The sequence below is a fragment of the Oryx dammah genome, unplaced genomic scaffold (assembly GCF_014754425.2).
Source record: "Oryx dammah isolate SB20612 unplaced genomic scaffold, SCBI_Odam_1.1 HiC_scaffold_26, whole genome shotgun sequence".
Taxonomy (NCBI): Eukaryota; Metazoa; Chordata; class Mammalia; order Artiodactyla; family Bovidae; genus Oryx; species Oryx dammah.
This window is the reverse complement of record NW_024070210.1, coordinates 18,247,881-18,266,247: the sequence shown is the minus strand read 5'-3', so window position 1 is coordinate 18,266,247 and position 18,367 is coordinate 18,247,881. Positions and strand designations below refer to the sequence as shown.

The window sequence follows — 18,367 nt, the reverse complement described above, 5'->3', positions numbered from 1 at the left end:
ACGTGCTTCCCTTTGTCAGACTACAGGACAGGGCTGGCTCCAGGATGCCTGCCCCACCCCATCCTGACCGCACAAGGTGGCTGGGTGGCAGGGCGCCCCTTGTTGCCTTGCGCATACCAGTAAGCCCAGCCCGGTGACAAGGAGGGTGGATTGGGGAGGCTCAGGCCTCATGCTTCAGGAGTGAGACTGCCATCCAAACAGGCCTTGGCCAGAGGTAATTAGTAGCCAGGACGAGGCCGGCAGGATAAGAAAGCAGCATTTCTCATGGACCGCTTCCAGAATTCTTACGTTGTAGTGATGAGTCTTCCCTGTTGGCTCAGATGGTAAAGAATCTGCCTCCAACACATGAGACTTGGGTTGGATCCCCTGGAGAAGGGAATGGCTTTCCACTCCAGTATTCTTGCCTGGAGAATCCCATGGATGGGGAGCCTGGTGGGCTACAGTCTATGGGATCGCACTGAGTCGGACAGGACTGAGCGACCAACACTTTGACTTTTCACAGTGATGAGTCTTGGGGGAGGTGCTTATCATCCCTGGAAAGTCACCCTCTACCCCCAACACTCGATACCTTCCCCTTTAAAATAGGAACTGATCAAGTAAATTTCAGTTTAAATTTCACGGAACACTTTTATATCCTGGTTTTTAGAAGCTCGGAGATCTGGCCCGCTTAGAAGTGAAGGGTAAATGATTTGAAGAGTGAAAGCTCAGACTTTGATCTAGTTGGCTCTTCATTCTTGGTTTTGTATGTGGTTCAGCAAATGTGTGTGAGTTGTTCTGATTCAGGGTTCACGGTTTTATTATAAACCAAGGATAACTAGATGTTTGGCACCGGGGCGCTAGAAGAGTGCTGGGCATAATCTGCGCATGCACAAACCTCCATCCTCACCCGAGATCGTGGGATGGGGCTGGAGGCTCACTACGTGAGGAGCAGCTTGCTTTTCCGCATGAGAACTTGAGTTCTTTCTAGGGAAAATGGCAGGGATTTTTTCCTCTAGAGATTATTATGTTGTGATGCCCTAAAATAAAGTCCCCTTCAAACAAACAGGACATACTTCCAATCTACATTTTGCCTCCCAGCAAGAAAGCAAGTCTAACACCCGTCCAGCTCCTCAGGCCTCATCCAGTATCCCCCTTGGTTCCCCAGGCGAGGTTGGTGGGAACCTGGTACAAGAGCAGAGGCCTGGAGTGTAGCCAAACTGCTGTGGTGTGCACTTGTTCCTCGTGGCTCCCTCTCTCTGCGCCTCTTTTCCATGCACCGGGATGGTCAGGTGGTTCTGGGGAATAAATGAGAGAATATGTGTGTAGCATGTGGACTTCTGAAGTCAGCTGCAGGGTACCAGATCCTTCTGGTGGGAACCTGTATCCACTAGGACTATTTTCCTGTTAGAGTCCCAAATGACAGTCCTTCAACAAAAAAACACGCATGGTCAGAAATCTGGGGATGTTCTGTGTCACCAAGTGCTCCAGGATTCTTGTACCTTTGCTTCAGTGTTCGAAACTTCTGTTCCTAAATTACCACATAGTTTCGAAGGCTGCTCCAATTCCAGCCATCACATCTGATTTCCAGCCGGCAGGAAGGAGTATAGGAGGACTAAGAAAAAGGGCAAATGAACAGGCAAGTTATCTCTTAAGGAGATTACAGGCACTCTGTTTTATTATGCTTTATTGTGCTTTGCAGCTAGTGTTTTTTTTTTTTTTCAAATTGAAGGTTTGTGGTGATGCTGTGTTGAGAAAGTCTATCAATGTCATTTTTCCAATAGCATTTGCTCCCTTTGTCACATTTTTGAAATTCTCAAAATATTTAAACTTTTCAACCATTATTATGTTTGTTATGATGATGTTTGATTAATGATCTCTGATGCTACCATTGCAAAAAGATTACAACTTGCTGAAAGTTTGGGTGATGGCTAGCATTTGTTTAGCAATAAAGTACTTTTTAATTGAGGTACATATATTATTTTTAATGCTATCGCACACTTAATAGATTCTAGTATAGTACAAACAACTTTCACATGTACTGGGAAATTCCCAAAGCTGTGTGATCTGCTTTGTCACAATATTTCCTCTATTTTGGTGGAACCAAGCCTACAATATCTCTGCAATATGCCTGTACTGGAGACTGCTAGGAAAGAAAATCTCACTTAGTCATGTCCGACTCTTTGTGACCCCCATGGACTGTATGTACAATGCTTGGAATTCCCCATGCATTGTACAGAATGCTGCAGAGTACTGGAGTGAGTAGGCTTGCCCTTCTCCAGGGGATCTTCCTAACCCAGGGATTGAACCCAGGTCTCCCGCATTGTGGGCTGATTCTTTACTAGCTGAGCCACTAGGAAGGCTGCCACCCAGCATCTTTCATGTACATCTCACTGACAATTTAGTGACATAGCTGTGGCTGGCTGCGGGAAGCCTGGGAAACGAACTTGGGTGGGAGGGCAGCCAGCTATCCAGCTAGGAGTCAAGGGTTCTCTTAATGGGAGAAGGGGAGGATGGATACTGGAGGACTCCTGGGGGGCCTTGCTACAGCTTGGCAGGAAGAAATCACCACCCCATCCTAACACACACACGCACACGATTAGATTAAGGTCTTACTAGGCCAGAGCTACAAAAACATGGTGCTGCAGGTGGACGGCATTCCTCGCACACATGGAGCCCATCCTACCTGATGGCACGCCATTCCTCCTGTGCTTTTATATCTCATGGCGCTGCAGGTGGACGGCATTCCTTGCACACATGGAGCCCATCCTACCTGATGACATGCCATTCCTCCTGTGCTTTTATATCTCCCTCCTGGTGGGGCATGCTCTGCTGGTCCAGGGGTTCCATTCAAGGGCATGCTTGTAGACATCTTGGTTCTCAGACCAGACTCTGCCCAGCCAGGGGATGTCACGGTCAGACATGATCAGGGAAGAGCTCTCTGCCCACAGCTTACCCACTGTACTGGGCACATGGGGGCTGCTGGTGGAGGCGGCATTGACGGATAGGAAGGCTGGGTTGGCTCTTAGCTCCTTATGGTGAAAGCTGGCTTATTCCACAAATGAGGATGTTGGGGTGCCTGGGGGAGCTGCAGTCCTGAAGGCTCTGCTCTAGGAGACACCGTCTCAGGCTCCTTGCAGGGCAGGGCGATGCTCCAAGGCTGGGGGTGTCAGGGCAGCCCTGAGCACTCCTGTGGGGGCTCCAAGCGCTGACTCCCACTGCTGAGTGTGTCCTCCTCCAGGCTCCCCAGGTGAGGCGGCAGAGTGACACCTGGGGCTCCTGGGGTAATTGGAGCCCCTGCAGCCGAACCTGTGGAGGGGGCGTCAGCTTCCGGGAGCGCCCCTGCTACACCCAGAGGTAGGGAGGCGGGGATGGGCCAGCTTGTTAAAAGAGAGCGAGCGCGGGGGAGCTGCTGGGTGTCCTGGGCCAGTGCCAGGGCCACAAGGGCAAAACCTTCTACACGACAGATTTGTTCTGGGAGCAGCATCAGTGGAGAACTTGAAATCGAGTCATTTCTGCATCCTGACACCCTGATTGCAACGACAGCCTTATTTCAGGGAGCTGGTGCCATTCCTGCTTCATCCACCCCTGAGTCTCTAGCTTCTCCGGCAGTGCCAGCAGGTGTAATGGATTCTTGCATTAACGAATAATCCTCAAAAATTCTTAACGTGTGCGGTTTCTCTGCCGTCAGCCCCTTCAAGTATAGATGTTTCTCGCTCTAAGTGACTTATTAAGCTCCTGCTGTGTGCCCTGCACTCTGACGAGTACCATAGGGTTCGAAAGAAGGGGCGATGGCGCGCTGCCTGTCAGGGTTTTAACGGTTCCTGAAAACTTTGCCTGAAGAGGCAGAGAGAAGATACTATTCTAAGTGTCTTATCCACATTTACTCCTCTTAAATGGCAGAATAACCTTACCAAGTGGGTATATATTGCATCTTATTGTATCTCCAAGGACAGAATTTGAGTCTTCTCTGGGAATATGCTTTAAGAGGTAGAGTGGCCCAGAGTTAGCCAAACTCTAGGCTAGTTAGCCTTCTGGGTCGGGCTTCTCCCAGGTCTGAACACAGGGCTCATTATACCTGCCTAAGGGGATTTGGGAGCCCCCTCCTCTCCTGCCACCCCTCTGGCCCAGCAGTGCCCATCCGGTAGCTCCACCGCAGCTGGGGGTGGGGTGGGGGCGCCTGTGGGAGAGACCCAGGAGGGGGCAGTTGCTGGGTCCTGGGGGTTTGGCTCTTCCCAGTGCTCTCGCCCTGCAGGAGAGATGGGGGCTCCAGCTGCGTGGGTCCCACCCGGAGCCACCGCTCTTGCCGCACGGAGGTAAGGTACAGCCCCTGGGGGTGGAGGACAGCTCCCCAGACCCCCTCCGCGGCTGACATACTGGCCTTGGGAAGCCCCCCAGCCCCGCACGTGGGTGCATGGCAGTCGCTTCCTCACCCTGCCGCCTGAAATGATACCTTCACCTCCTTACCCCAAGCCCCCTCCCTGAAGGGGGTGCACGGGAGCCCTGGGTGGGGGGGGGGGGCGGCGGGGGCGACCCCGCTTCCCCGAAGCTGCAGCAGGGGTTGGGAGAACTGGCCCCGGCCTCCCCGGGGCCCAGCAGGACGGCGGACCCCAGTAGTGGGCCCACAAGCCCCCTCCCTCGCCCCCTCCTCCCCACAGAGCTGCCCCGATGGCGCCCGCGACTTCAGGGCGGAGCAGTGCGCGGAGTTCGACAGCCTCGAGTTCCAGGGGCGGCGTTACAAGTGGTTGCCCTACTACGGGGGTAAGTGCGCTGTCCTTCTGGCACCCTGCTGCCCCACCCTGCGCTGTCCTACGCTGGGCCCCTTCTTTGGGGAATCTCTTTGCTACATTGACTTTGCATTTCGCAATTCTCACTACCAAATTATGGTGCTCAATCGTTCAGTTCTGTCCCATTCTTTGCAGCCCCATGGATTGCTCTGCCCACGACTTTCAACGCAAGAATACTGGAGTGGGCTGCCATTTCCTCCTATTCCAGGGGGTCTTCCCGACCCAGGGATCCAACCGGTATCTCTGGCGTCTTCTGCATGGCAGGCGGATTCTTTACTGCTGAGCCACCTGGGAAGTCCTCACCATATTCTAGACGTGTTTTCAAATCCATTTAAAGAAAAACCTCCAGTACTCCCAGCAGAGCACAACAGTGGTGACCATTTTGAGGTTTTTCCATCCTTTCCCCCTGGGTATACAATGTTTTCAGGCCAAGCCTTGGCCAGTTCTGTGCAGTTTTGAGCCTTCTTTTGTTTGGCCTGCTCCCTGAAGCCTTCCTCACTGGCAGGAGTCCCGGGGTGGGGTGCAGGGGTGGGCTGAGGGGGTGGGGGGGGGGGGGGGGGGGTTGAGACCTGTGCCCAAGTTTGGGCAAACTGCAGCCTGGGCTGCCTGGGGGCTTGGTGTGGCAAGAGCTCATTTACTCAGAATCTCTGGGGCTGGAAGCCATGCTCTGGGTAACTTTGAGGAGGGTGTAGGTCATTAATTTTTAGAGCAATACAGTTCAAGAAAAACAAAAACAAGAATCACTAACATGGTGTAATTAAAACATTTTCGATGAGTCAGATATGCTGTAGGCTAATCCCTCCCAGGATGAGTTTTCACTGCTCGCTCTAGGTGACTCCGGGAAACTCTGGCACTCTGGATTCTGAATCAGTGAACACCTTATGTCTTGTGTGTGCTGTGGGCTGGGGGAGGGGTCTTGGCTAGAGGTGGAGGCCCTGATGGGGTAGTTTGCATTCATTGCTCCTCCTGGATCCTAAGGTGAAGGTATGTTGAAGATAATTTGCTAAGAACGGACTCATTGGAAAAGACTCTGATGCTGGGAAAGATTGAGGGCAGGAGAAGGGGGTGACAGAGGACGAAATGGTTGGATGGCATCACCAACTCAATGGACATGAGTTTGGGCAAACTCCAGGAGATGGTGAAGGACTGGGAAGCCTGGAGTGTTGCAGTCTGTGGCATGGCAGAGTTGGACACAACTTAGCAACTGAACAACAACAAAATATTACAGAAAAATTAGAACAGAGAAAAGTTTAAAAAGGGCTGCTGAGGGATGCCATCTTTGTGGTGGAGGTGATTACAATCCTGTTAGCACTCCTGGGCTATTCAAATAGATAAATATAAAAACTGAAACAAGAAAATTACCTTAACCCACCTTTTTCATAGGACTGATGCTTGCGTTTCTCTCTAGCTCCTTTCACATTACTTTCTCTCTCTGTTTATGTATTTGTGATTGTTACATGGTATCACTTTGCATTCTATTAAACATCTCCCCATGGTAGTAATCACAGTTCTTAATAGCATAGTCCACAGGTATAATAATCTAGTGATAGAATTAAAGAATAGCTGATACTCAGACTATTATAAATAGTAATGCTGAGATAGACCTCTTCAAGTGTCTAGCTTTTTCCTAATTCTAGGATTTTTCCTCGACTTGATTCCCAGAGTAGGATCCACTTCATAGAGAAGATCCTTTCCCCTTGTGACGGTGGTGGGATTTTGAGCCACCGGGGGTGTGATGGTGTAGGACTTCCTCTCCCTGTGTGTGTGTGCACACACGTGTGTGCCTGTTTCTGGCCTCTGCCCGACTTCACTGTTGCTCGCACAGGCCTTGAACCTTGCTCAGCCTCTCAACTTCCCCCTCTTGCTTACCGCAGCCCCCAATAAATGTGAGCTGAACTGCATCCCCAAGGGGGAGAGCTTCTACTACAAGCACAAGGAGACCGTTGTAGACGGAACACCCTGTGAACCTGCCAAACGGGACGTCTGTGTGGATGGCAGCTGCAGGGTGAGTTGTCCCCGCCACCCCCACCAGCTGGTTTGGGGCTCATTGCGGGATGTCCCCCTGCCCCCCGACCAGAGGCTCTCCTGACCATGATGCCTTCTCAAGACTAACTTCTAGGGTGCCTTGCATCGCCAATGTCCTGCGGCCCTCTTACCTTTGCCCTTTGAAAACTCAACAATAAGAGGAAGCCTCTGGGTGGCAAGTTAGAGAAGCTCAAGTTAAAGTGACTTAAGGGGGAAAAAAGCCATTGAGGGAGGGGCTGGCTGGCTGCAGGGGCCTGGCTGTTGCTCTGGAAAGTCTCTCCTCGCTTGGCTTTCTTCTCCTCTGGGTCCGCTGAGGGTTGGCGAGTTCTTCTGGTGAGCTGTGAAGATGGCCCAGCAGCCCCAGGCTTCGGTCGTCCCAGCCTGGCCGCCCCCTGGGGCGGGGGCGCTGTTCCCAGGAGTGCCAGCGACCCCGGGTTGCCCCTGGCTTGCCCTCACCTGGGGCTCCCCCGAATGCCTTGAGCAGAGCATACAGCCTGCTGACCAGCCCGACGCTACTGCCCGGAAGCCGAGTCCACACGCTGTGGGAGAGAGGTGGCTTCCGAAGGAAAACGAGGTGCTGTTGCCAGAGAAGGGGATGCGGGTGCTGTGCAGGCAGGAGAGGTGGATGATCAGCTACCGGCCAGGTTCAAGGCTTACTCAGCGCCCCCGGCCAGCAAATGGTTACCGCGCCTCCTGGACTGGCCGGGTGGCTAGGGTTCCAGTCCGGCTGTGACCATGACTCCCCCGGGTCTCTTGCGTCTCCTCTCACCTCCGCCTGGCAGGTCGTCGGCTGTGACCACCACCTGGACTCGTCGAAGGAGGACGACAAGTGTCTGCAGTGTGGGGGTGACGGCACGACCTGCTACCCCGTCACAGGCGTCTTTGAAGCCAATGACCTCAGCAGAGGTGGGGTCCTCGTGGGGTCTGCAGACGGTTCAGACCGGGGTCTGTCACCTGCCCCTTCCTGGCGTCTTGCTCGCTGAGCACCGAGATGGTGTGATCTGGGGCTCAGGTCATGAAAGGCCTGAGGTCACGCCTCAGGGTGGAGGCCAAACCCTTGCCCAGGAGCCTGTGGGCTCATGCTAGGATCTCCGCCCACTTATCCAGTGATGCCTGGGCATGTCCTCCCCTTCCCCCCATCGTCCCCATCTGTCCCCTCCATCCCCCTCCCCTCCCATCAGTTTGGGTGCTGGACCTGTCCATCCCCTGTGCAGCCATTTCCTCCTTCAGAAACACTCTTTCCCAAGCCCCCAGCCCTGCTGTATCCTACTTGGCGACCCCACCTGTGCGGCTGGGCACTGGGTAGCCTCAGGGCCAACTCCTCCTTGTGGCTGGTAGTCCCAGAGTGTCTCTGCCCCTCAGGCTACAACCAGATCCTCATTGTCCCCATGGGGGCCACCAGCATCCTCATCGAGGAGGCGGCCGCCAGCAGGAATTTCCTGGGTGAGGACAGTTTTGGGGTCCGAGGCGGGGCAGTTGCTGTGGCAGGGAGGTGGGTTCTCCTTGGCAGCTGACTGGAGTGCTCCCCCGGTGCAGCGGTGAAGAGCATCCGTGGCGAATACTACCTCAATGGACACTGGACCATCGAGGGTGCCCGCGCCCTGCCCGTGGCCAGCACCCTCCTGCACTATGAGCGGGGAGCTGAAGGGGACCTGGCGCCCGAGCGGCTCCACGCCCGTGGCCCCACCTCGGAGCCCCTGGTCATTGAGGTGAAGGGGGAGGCGGGCACCTGGCCCCCAAGAGGCTGGCAGGAGGGTGAGCAGGGTGGCCCCCTGGCCTCCAGCCTCAATGGGGACCCTCCTGCACAGCTCATCAGCCAGGAGCCCAACCCAGGCGTGCACTTCGAGTACCACCTGCCCCTGGGTGCTCCCCAGCCCGGCTTCAGCTGGAGCCACGGCTCGTGGGGCGACTGCAGCGCTGAATGTGGTGGAGGTGAGGGTAGCGGCCTGGGTGGGGGCGGCGCGTGGCTGTGTGTAAGGCTCAGCTCTCCCCTGCAGGTACTCCAGCCATGGGAGGGAGGTGGACAAATAGATGCAACATCTGCATGTCACAGGGGCCCACCTTGGGGAAACCCAGGAGTGGGGGGACTCAACAAAGGGCCCCTACCTTAGCTAAGTGAACCAGAGGGCTTCCTGGAGGCAGTGGCATCTCCTAGGACATGGTATTCCTTTGGTGGTGGAGGGTGGGCCTGGAGCCAGTGACCAGGAGTCAGAGAGGGGCCCCATCACCCACAGATAAAGCTCTCTGAGCTCAGACGTGGTGATGGCCACCTACCCAGGGGGGTCACTGAGGCTCGAGTAAGGTGACACTTGGGATGTGTGCCAGAAGGGAGCCTGGCCCAGAGAATGCATTGGGCGAATGTGGACTGACCGGCTGCCTGCTGTGGCCTGGCCTCTGCAGGTCAGCAGACCCGCCAGGTGTTCTGCACCATGGATGACGAGGTCTACCCCGAGCACCTGTGCCAGCCCCAGCCACGGCCGGCTGACCGCCGCCCCTGCAGCCTGCAGCCCTGCCCGCACACCAAGCGGTGAGGCCCTACCCGCCCCTCTGCCCAGGCAGGGCCCAAGCTCTTCGGTGGGAAGGGGGTGGAGGCCCTCAGCTGCTTTAGGTGTTGGGAAAAGCAGGAGGCTGGGGGGCTCCTGATAGCTGCAGCTGGGTGGGGAGGAGGCAGTGGGGGGCTTGAGCGAGAGACCCTGGGTGGTTCTGTCCACCCTTGTGAGCCCACACAGTGCCCAGAATGTCCAGGCTAATGGCGGGGGGGGGGGGTGGTGGTGGTGTGGGTACCAGAGGCCCCATTGGTGTGAGCTGGCAGGGAATTGGCAGATGCCAAGGAGTGGACCAGGGCTCGGGCCCAGGGGCCTGAGGGCATCGGCGATGCCTTTGTTTGTGCACCAAGGACCTCTTACCTGCACCGGCCCAGAGCGTGGCACCTTGCTGGGGCCCAGCGTGTGTGCAGGAGCAGGTAATCCTCGGGCCACTGGCTCCCTGCAGGGCTGTGCCATCTTCCACCCGGTGGCCTTGGTGGCAGGCAGCTGGTCTCTGGGGATGGTGGTAGGCTTGGCTTTGCATGTGCGGTGGGGGTGGTCCTATCATCCAGGTCCTGGGGCCCAGGGCCGGGAAGGGCCTCTGCACATGTGGGTGAGCAGGGCCCCTCGGGGAGATGCCCCCCTCCGCTAAGGTCAGACCTGGAGGGAGCGGAGTCTGGCTGGGGTGATGGTGACCCGGTGAGAAGGAGAAACGGGTCCATGTGAGGACAGGAGCCCTGGGAGGGAGGCAGCCAGGCTCCGTGTTTATAGGGACCCGGGCACAGTAATGGGAAAGGTGAGCAGGGCTCTCTGCTCCTCACCTGGATGGCCTGATGCTCAGAGGATGGGCCGGGGAGGAGGGGTCCCCACTCTGCTCCTGGGCACCACTCCCCTGGGCCTGGAACTCAGACCCAGCTGCAGGGTCCACCTCACTGTGCTCCTGCTCCCCACCAGCTGGAAGACGGGGCCCTGGACGCTCTGCTCGGCCTCCTGTGGGGGCGGCTCCCAGTCCCGCTCCGTCTACTGCGTCTTGTCTGATGGGGCCAGTGCCCAGGAGGCTGCCGAGGACGCTGAGTGCGAGGGTCTGCCTGAGAAGCCCCCAGGCACGCGGGCCTGTAACCTGCAGCGCTGTGCAGGCTGGAGCGTGGAGCCCTGGAGTGAGGTGAGCCCAGCCCCTCTGGGACGTGGTGGCCATCAGGAGCTGAGTGGTGGGCCTGGGCGGCCACTGGCAACTCTCCTAGGGGAAGCAGCTCCTGGGAGAGAAGGGACCTGCTGTGGTCAAGGCTGGGGCTAAGAGCAGGGGCTTGGATCCCTGCACCAGTGCTATTCCTCCTTCTCAAGGGTCCAGGGTGGGTGGGTGGGAAAGGAGCCAGGCACGTTGTTTGGGGGGCGAGGCGGGGGGCTGGGGCTGCTGGTCACTGCTTCTGGCCAGCTACATGTGTAGCAGTTGCAAATAAAGGAAAATGCACTTCAGCCCGGTGTCCGCCACCATGGTTCAGGCTGTGTGACCTCAGGAGGGTGACTTGGCCTCTCTGGGCCTGGGGCCACGGAGCGCTGTCTGCCCTCCGTGCCAGGCTGGTGGGCCCCCAGCTGGGCGAGGACCAGCTCACGCTGACAGCCCGGTCCTCACAGTGCTCTGTCAGCTGCGGTGTGGGGGTCCGGAGGCGGAGCGTCACCTGCCGGGGTGACGAGGGGTCTCTGCTCCATGCCACGGCCTGCTCCTTGGAGGACCATCCCCCACTCACTGAGCCCTGTGTGCACAATGACTGTCCCCCTCTCAGTGACCAGGCCTGGCACGTGGGCGCCTGGGGTCTAGTGAGTACTCCTCTCCCTCCTCCCCTCCCTCCTCCCCTCCCTCCTCCCCTCCCTCCTCCCCTCCCCCTGTCCAGTCCTGGTCCCTAGGTCTGACTATAGGACTCAAGCATCCTCCCCTTCCCCCTGCCTTATGGGTGCCCCCAGCCTGAGGCTCTCTCCCCCCGTGCGGTATGTTCTCCCTCGCCCTCCCTCCCGGGGGTCCTCAGTGCTCCAAGAGCTGCAGCTCGGGCACTCGGAGGCGCCAGGTGGTCTGTGCCCTTGGGCCCCCCAGCCGCTGTGGGAGCCTGCAGCCGTCCAAGCCCGCGGCCTTGGAGGCCTGCAACACGCAGCCCTGCGATCTCCCTCCAGGTAAGGACGGGAGGGGCGGCTAGAGCCTGGCCTGGCCTCTAGCCCTGCCGGCAACCTGGCCAGCACCTCCTGCTCCTGCGCCTTTGCTTGTGCCCTCAGCCCCCTGGACCACCCTCCTCTCAGGTCTCCATGTGTGAGGCCTTTGCTGCCCACAAAGGCCAGCTCTCAGCTGCCTCATCAGGCAGCCGTGTGGCCCCCCCAGGTGGCAGCACCTCCCCCTCACACCCTCGAGCTCTCTGCTAGCACACTTAGGTGCTGCAGTGGTTGTTCGTGGCTTGTTAGGCCTACTAGCTATAAGCTTCCTGAGGGCCAAGTCCGCTTCCTTCTTCCTGTTTTGTTGTTCATTTCCTCAGTCGGGTCCGACTCTTTGTTACCCCATGGACTGCAGCACACCAGGCTTCCCTGTTCTTCACTATCTCCCGGAGCTTGCTCAAACTCATCTCCATTGAGTCGGTGATGCCATCCAACCATCTCATCCTCTGTCATCCCCTTCTCCTCCTGCCTTCAATCTTTCCCAGCATCAGAGTCTCTTCTAATGAGTCAGCTCTTCTCATCAGGTGGCCAAAGTGTTGGAGCTTCAGTCTCAGCATCAGTCCCCCTAATGAGTATTCAGGACTGATTTCCTTTAGGACTGACTGGTTTAATCTCCTTGCAGTCCAAGGGACTTTCAGGAGTCTTTTTCAATACCACAGTTCTAAAGCATCAATTCTTCAGCACTCAGCCTTCTTTATGGTCCAACTCTCACATCTGTACATGACTACTGGAAAAACCATAGCTTTGACTATACAGAGTTTTGTCAGCAAAGTGATGTTTTTGCTTTTTAATATGCTGTCTAGGTTGGTCATAACTTTTCTTCCAAGGAGCAAGTGTCTTTTAATTTCATGGGTGTAGTCACTGTCCACAGTGATTTAGGAGCCCAAGAAAATAAAATCTGTCACAATTTTCATTGTTTCCACATCTATTTACCATGAAGTGATGGGACCGGATGCCATGATCTTTGTTTTTTGAATGTTGAAGTTTAAGCCAGCTTTTTCACTTTCCTCTTTCACCTTTATCAAGAGGCTCTTTAGTTCCTCTTTGCTTTCTGCTATTAGGGTGGTGTCACCTGCATATCTGAGGTTATTGATATTTCTCCCAGCAATCTTGATTCCAGCTTGTGCTTCATCCAGCCCGGCATTTTGCATGATGTACACTGCATGTAAGTTAAATAAGCAGGGTGACGATATACAGCCTTGATGTGCTCCTTTCCCGATTTTGAGCCAGTCTGTTGTTCCATGTCTGGTTCTAACTGTTGATTCTTGACCTGTATGCAGGTTTCTCAGGAGTGAGGGAAGGTGGCCTGATATTCCCATCTCTTGAAGAATTTTCCACAGTTTGTTGTGATCCACACAGTCAGAAGCTTTAGCATAGTCAATGAAGCAGAAATAGATGTTTTTCTGGAATCCTCTTGCTTTTTCTGTGATCCAACAGATGTTGGCATTTTAATCTCTGGTTCCTCTGTCTTTTCTAAATCCAGCTTGTACATCTGGAAGTTCTTGGTTCATGTACTGTTGAAGTCTAGCTTGGATTTTGAGTGTTACCTTGCTAGCATGTGAAATGAGTGCAATTGTGCAGTAATTTAAACATTTTTTGGCATAGCCTTTCTTTGGGATTAGAATGAAAACTGACCTTTTCTAGTCCTGTGGCCACTGCTGAGTTTTCCAAATTTGCTGGCATATTGAGTGCAGCACTTTCACAGCATCATCTTTTAGGATTTGAAAGAGTTCAACTGGAATTCCATCACTTCCACTAGCTTTGTTCGTAGTGATGCTTCCTAAGGCCCACTTGATCTTGCACTCCAGGATGTCTGGCTCTAGGTGAATGATCACACCATTGTGGTTATCTGGGTCATGAAGATCTTTTTGTTAGTATAGTTCTTTGTATTCTTGCCACCTCTTCTTAATATTTTCTGCTTCTGTTAGGTCCATATCATTTCTGTCCTTTATTGTGCCCATCTTTGCATGAAATGTTCCCTTGGTATCTCTAGTTTTCTTGAAGAGATCTCTAGTCTTTCCCATTCTGTTGTTTTCCTCTATTTCTTTGCATTGATCACTGAGAAAGTCTTGCTTATCTCTCCTTGCTATTCTTTGGAACTATTCTTGCTGTTCTTTCTTCCTGTTTATATCCCCAGGGAACCTAGCTGGCACGTGGTCGGTCCTCAGTAAATGTTTGTTGAAGGACTGAGGGCAGAGAGGGAGGCAGTCCAGGAGAGATGTCCTTCACATTGCCTCTGCCTTCCCAACCCCCTTCACCCACCATCCTCACTGGGAAAAAAGGTGTCCCAGTCTTGAGGAGCTGTAGGACAAGGGGCACACAGGCCATCAGGTTACTTGATTTGAGGAAGTGTTATTGGGGGAAGGTGTGGGCTGGGGCTGGCTGCACAGGGGTGGCCAGGGGTGTGGCCTTCTGAGACCGCAGAGAGGTGTGTTTGGCCCTGACGTGCCAATGACGGGGAAATGGTAGGATGCCAGTGGAGGCATGTGGCAAGGTGGCCAAGAACCGGTGGCCCAGAGTCAACGGCTAACTGGGTTCAAATCTCCCCTCCATTGCTGACCAGCCGTGTGACCCTGGGCAAGGGTCTCTCCTCTCTGATCTTCGGCTGGCCCAGCTGTTCCGGGGGGGTTAAGGAGACTGACTTTCCAGGCTTGTGGTGATCTCTTGGCATAGTACCCACACGCGCAATACTCCATAAATGAAGCTGTCGCTCAGTAGTGGACTACTGTTTGCGACCTCATGGACTGCAGCACACCAGGCTTCCTTGTCCTTCACCATCTCCCATAGTTTGCTCAAATTCATGTCCATTGAGTCGGTGATGTTATCCAACCATCTCATCCTCTGTTGTCCCCTTCTCCTCCTGCCTTCAGTCTTTCTCAGCATCAGGGTCTTTTCCAGTGAGTTGGCTCTTTGCATCAGGTGGCCAAAGTATTCAGCTTCAGCATCAGTCCTTCCAATGAATATTCAGGGTTGATTTCCTTTGGGATGGACTGGTTGGCTCTCCTTGCAGTCCAAGGGACTCTCAAGAGTCTTCTCTGACACCACAGTTCAAAAGCGTCAATTCTTCGGCGCTCAGCTTTCTTTATGGTCCAGCTCTCACGTCTGTATGGAGGGAGGGTAGCAGTAGTGGTAAGGCCCTGTGGGGCCCTGAGCTGGGCTCCTGGGCCTGGCCTTCTGGCTACACGCGCAGGAGGTTCCTCAGCCCTTACAAGTCCAGCTCCCTCGAGCCACTTGGTGTCCTGGGGCCCTGGACACCTTCCTGGGAGGTGGCCCGAAGCCTGCCCCAGAGAGGCATTCACTCAGAAAGGAAGGAAACGGGAGGAGCACTTCAGGCCAGGGTGAGCTGTGAAAGGAAGAAACCTGCATTGCTGTTTTCATAATTATAGAAATAATTAATGTGTGTTCATTGTGGAACGTTTGGAGAAATTAGAAACGTAGTATATATAGAGAAACTTAAATTGGCCTTGATCCCAGCTGTTACTGGATAAATCCTTAGTGTGTTTCCTTGTAGTGTATCTGTGATTTCTGTATCTGCTTTTCACCCCCAGTGACATTTGGTGTGTGAACATTTTCATCTTGTGATTTCTAGGGGCTCCACAGAAGTCCACTTGTGGGTGAGAATTTAGAATTTGTGTAGTTCCTACTGTTTTGGATACTTACTGGCGAGTGCCCTGGAGGAGGGGCTGAGTGTCCAAAGAGGGCTCCCCTTGAACCGACACGCTGGACAGTTCTGCTTCCCCCTCTTTCTAGAGCAGCACATAGTAGAAATAAACAAGCCCACGTCATTAAAAATTTTCTAAGAGCCACATTTTAGAAAATAAAAAGAAACAAGTGAATCTGCATTGAATAATATGTTTTATTTAACCCAATAAAATATTTTTTAGCCTGGAATCAATATAAAAATTGTAGGATATTTTATATTCTTTTTTTCACAAGATTTTAAGCTTTGAAGTCCACTGTATAGGTTACACTTACGGCACATCTCAGTTCAGATGCTGGAATCCCACTGGTGTAGTCGGTCTCAATATAGAGGTCATGAGATATCCAGTTGAAAAAGCAGACTCACCTACCCAACTTGTCCCAGATATACTGAAGCATCTTCCGATAAATGAATCAAGTGTTAGTGTTTAAATTGTAAATTTAATTCTGATTCAACAAAATTTGAAACTCAGTTTCTCGGTCACTCTGGCCCCATCTCCAGTGCTCAGTAACTGTGAGACCAGTCGGGAGCCAGGACTGGCACTGGCCCAGGGTGGGGTGGGGGGTTGTGACAGGTCTCTTCAGGGGGGTGCCCTTAAGGCTGGGAGGATGCTGAAGGCCTCAGGCCTCTGGCTATGGCTTACATTTGTCTGATAGGCTCGGGGAGCCGTTGAAAGTTGGGGGGCTCGAAGTGACACCGTGAAAGATGGTTAGGACATTTGGTGCCTGCCTGAGGGTCAGGCTGAAGTGGAGAGAGTGGGAGCAGGCTGCAGGCATGCAGGCTCAGAGTTTGAGGAATGGAGGGGTGGGCGCTGGCCGGCTCAGCCTGGAGCCCCTGGCGTGTGGGCAGGGACCCCAGACCCTGAGTTAAAGCCTGAGCCAATGGCAGAAGAGAGTCATAGGAGTCCTCACGTGTCACAGAGGCAGGCTGGGCTTGGCGGAAAGTTGCCTTCCCAGCCACAGAGGGACTTTCCAGGAATTACCAGGCTGGCTGGGGACCGTGAACCCACGGCCAAATGTAGACAGGAGACCAGACCAGGCAGAGAATTTGAATCAACCTTGTCTGAGCTTGTGGCCGAGGTGGGACGGGCAATACATGGAAAACAAAGATTTGACCACATATCTACCAGAATCTTCCAACTCTAAATTATTATTTTTAAAAGTTCCCTGGGACTGGCGAGATGTAGTTCCCATGGAGATGGACTTTTCACTTTTTTTTTTTTTTTTTGTAACTTTGTTCCACTATGTAGTGATATTTATTGTGGAAAATTTGAAAAACACTTAACAAATAGAAGGAAGCACCCCCCTCACCCAGCCCCCTGGCAAAACACACACGCACAGCATGCAGAGCCTTTCACTGTGAGCATTTCGGGTTTTTTATTTTATTCAAGTAGAGTTGATTTACAGTACAGTGCTAGTTTCTGCTGTACAGCGAAGTGATTCAGTTTTTAAGATATATGTATATACACACACACATCCTTTTTTGTATTCTTTTCTCTTTTGCTTCTGTGGTGGCTCAGCGGTAAAGAACCGCCCGCAATACAAGAGTTGCAGGAGACCCCCGGGGTGAGGAAAACCCCCTGGAGAAGGGCATGGTATCCCGCTCCAGTATTCTTGCCTGGAGAATCCCATGGGGTCACAGAGAGTTGGACATGACTGAAGCGACTTAGCACACACCGTCTATCGCGGGATGTTCCATATAGTTCCCTGCGCTATACAGGAGGGCCATGTTGTTTATCCATTCTCTATGTGATAGTTGACATCTGCCAGCCCCGCACTCCCAGCCTCCCCCTTGGCAACCATAGCTCTATTCTCTGTGTTGGTGGGTCTGTTTTGTAGTGAGCTTTGGCCATATCTTGCTAGTATTATTTTGGGCATCATTTTTAAAAACTTCTGTTGTCCTCTTTTTATCTACAGCCTTTTGCATTTTTTTTCTGTAACATTTTGTGATGAAAAATCTTTTAAAAAACTTTATTGAGGTTAATTATCATACACCATAAAATTCACCTATTCTAATGGTACAGTTCGTGATATTGAGTAAGTTTGCCAAGTTGGACAAGAGACGAGGAGAAACGTTAATCATGCAGGAAAGATGAAGAGCTGTGTGTACCCGCCATCAAGTTCTACAATTAATATTTTGTTGTAATTACATTTTCATCATCTACTCTCTATCTCATTTATCTATTCAGTTGTTTTTAATATGGAATTTTTTATTGAGGTGAAATTCAATAACAGTTAACCACTTTAATGTGTACAATGTGCTGTTATTTGTTCTCAAGGTTGTATGACCACCAGCTCTCTCAGTTCAGTTCAGTCGCTCAGTCGTATCCGACTCTTTGCGACCCCATGGACTGCAGCACACCAGGCCCTCTGTCCATCACCAACTCCTGGAGCTTCCTCAAACTCATGTCCATTGAGTGGGTGATGCCATCCAACCATCTCATCCTCTGTCGTCCCCTTCTCCACCTGCCCTCAATCTTTCTAGTTTCAAAAATTCTCACCACCCCATAAAAGTACTCTGTACCCATCAATTAATCACTCCCCATTAACCCTGGTCCTCTTCACTGGTAGCCAGACCGCTGTGTCTCTGTGGACTTGCCAGTGCTAGATACATCAGGTCGAGGAATAGCATACCTTTTGCATCTGGCTTCTTTCACTGAGCAGAATGCTTCTGAGGTTCGTCTAAGTTGTGGCATACATCAGGACTTCATTGCTTTTTATGGCTAAATTGCAGTCAATCATGGATGTACCCAGTTTGTTTATCCGCGTGTCTGTGGATGGATATTTGGGTTGTTTCCACCTTTTGGCTTTAGTGAATACTGATGCTATGAATATTCATGTAGAAGTTTCTGTGTGGCTGTCTGTGTTCAGTTCTCTTGGGTTTATACTTAGAAGTGGAGTTTCTGGGCTGTATAGTAACCATGTAACTGTTCTGAAGGACTGCCAGGCTGTTTCCACAGTCTCCACCATTCTTTATTCCCACCAGCAGTTGCGTGAGGGTTCCATCCTCATCCTCATCCTCGCCGACCCTTGTTATCTCGGTCTTTCTGATTAGAACCACGCTAGCACCTGTGAAGGGGCGTCTCCTTGTGGCTCCGGTTTGCATTTCCTTAATGGCCGATAGTGTTGAGCATCTTTTCACGTGCTTATCGGCCATCC

The 18,367-nt window shown here is 53.0% G+C and overlaps 1 protein-coding gene across 1 annotated transcript in view; it reads left to right on the top strand.

Annotated features, from left to right (window-relative positions):
* Positions 1-18,367, top strand: part of PAPLN (papilin, proteoglycan like sulfated glycoprotein) — a 34,181-nt gene that overhangs the window by 2,551 nt on the left and 13,263 nt on the right. Inside the window, exons 2-13 of the mRNA XM_040226138.1 lie at positions 3,218-3,333; positions 4,232-4,292; positions 4,635-4,737; positions 6,638-6,768; positions 7,571-7,694; positions 8,151-8,231; positions 8,325-8,497; positions 8,597-8,720; positions 9,189-9,315; positions 10,268-10,475; positions 10,946-11,128; positions 11,335-11,476. Of these exons, the coding sequence (XP_040082072.1) occupies positions 3,218-3,333; positions 4,232-4,292; positions 4,635-4,737; positions 6,638-6,768; positions 7,571-7,694; positions 8,151-8,231; positions 8,325-8,497; positions 8,597-8,720; positions 9,189-9,315; positions 10,268-10,475; positions 10,946-11,128; positions 11,335-11,476 (1,573 nt within the window). The remainder of the gene's footprint in view (positions 1-3,217; positions 3,334-4,231; positions 4,293-4,634; positions 4,738-6,637; positions 6,769-7,570; positions 7,695-8,150; positions 8,232-8,324; positions 8,498-8,596; positions 8,721-9,188; positions 9,316-10,267; positions 10,476-10,945; positions 11,129-11,334; positions 11,477-18,367) is intronic.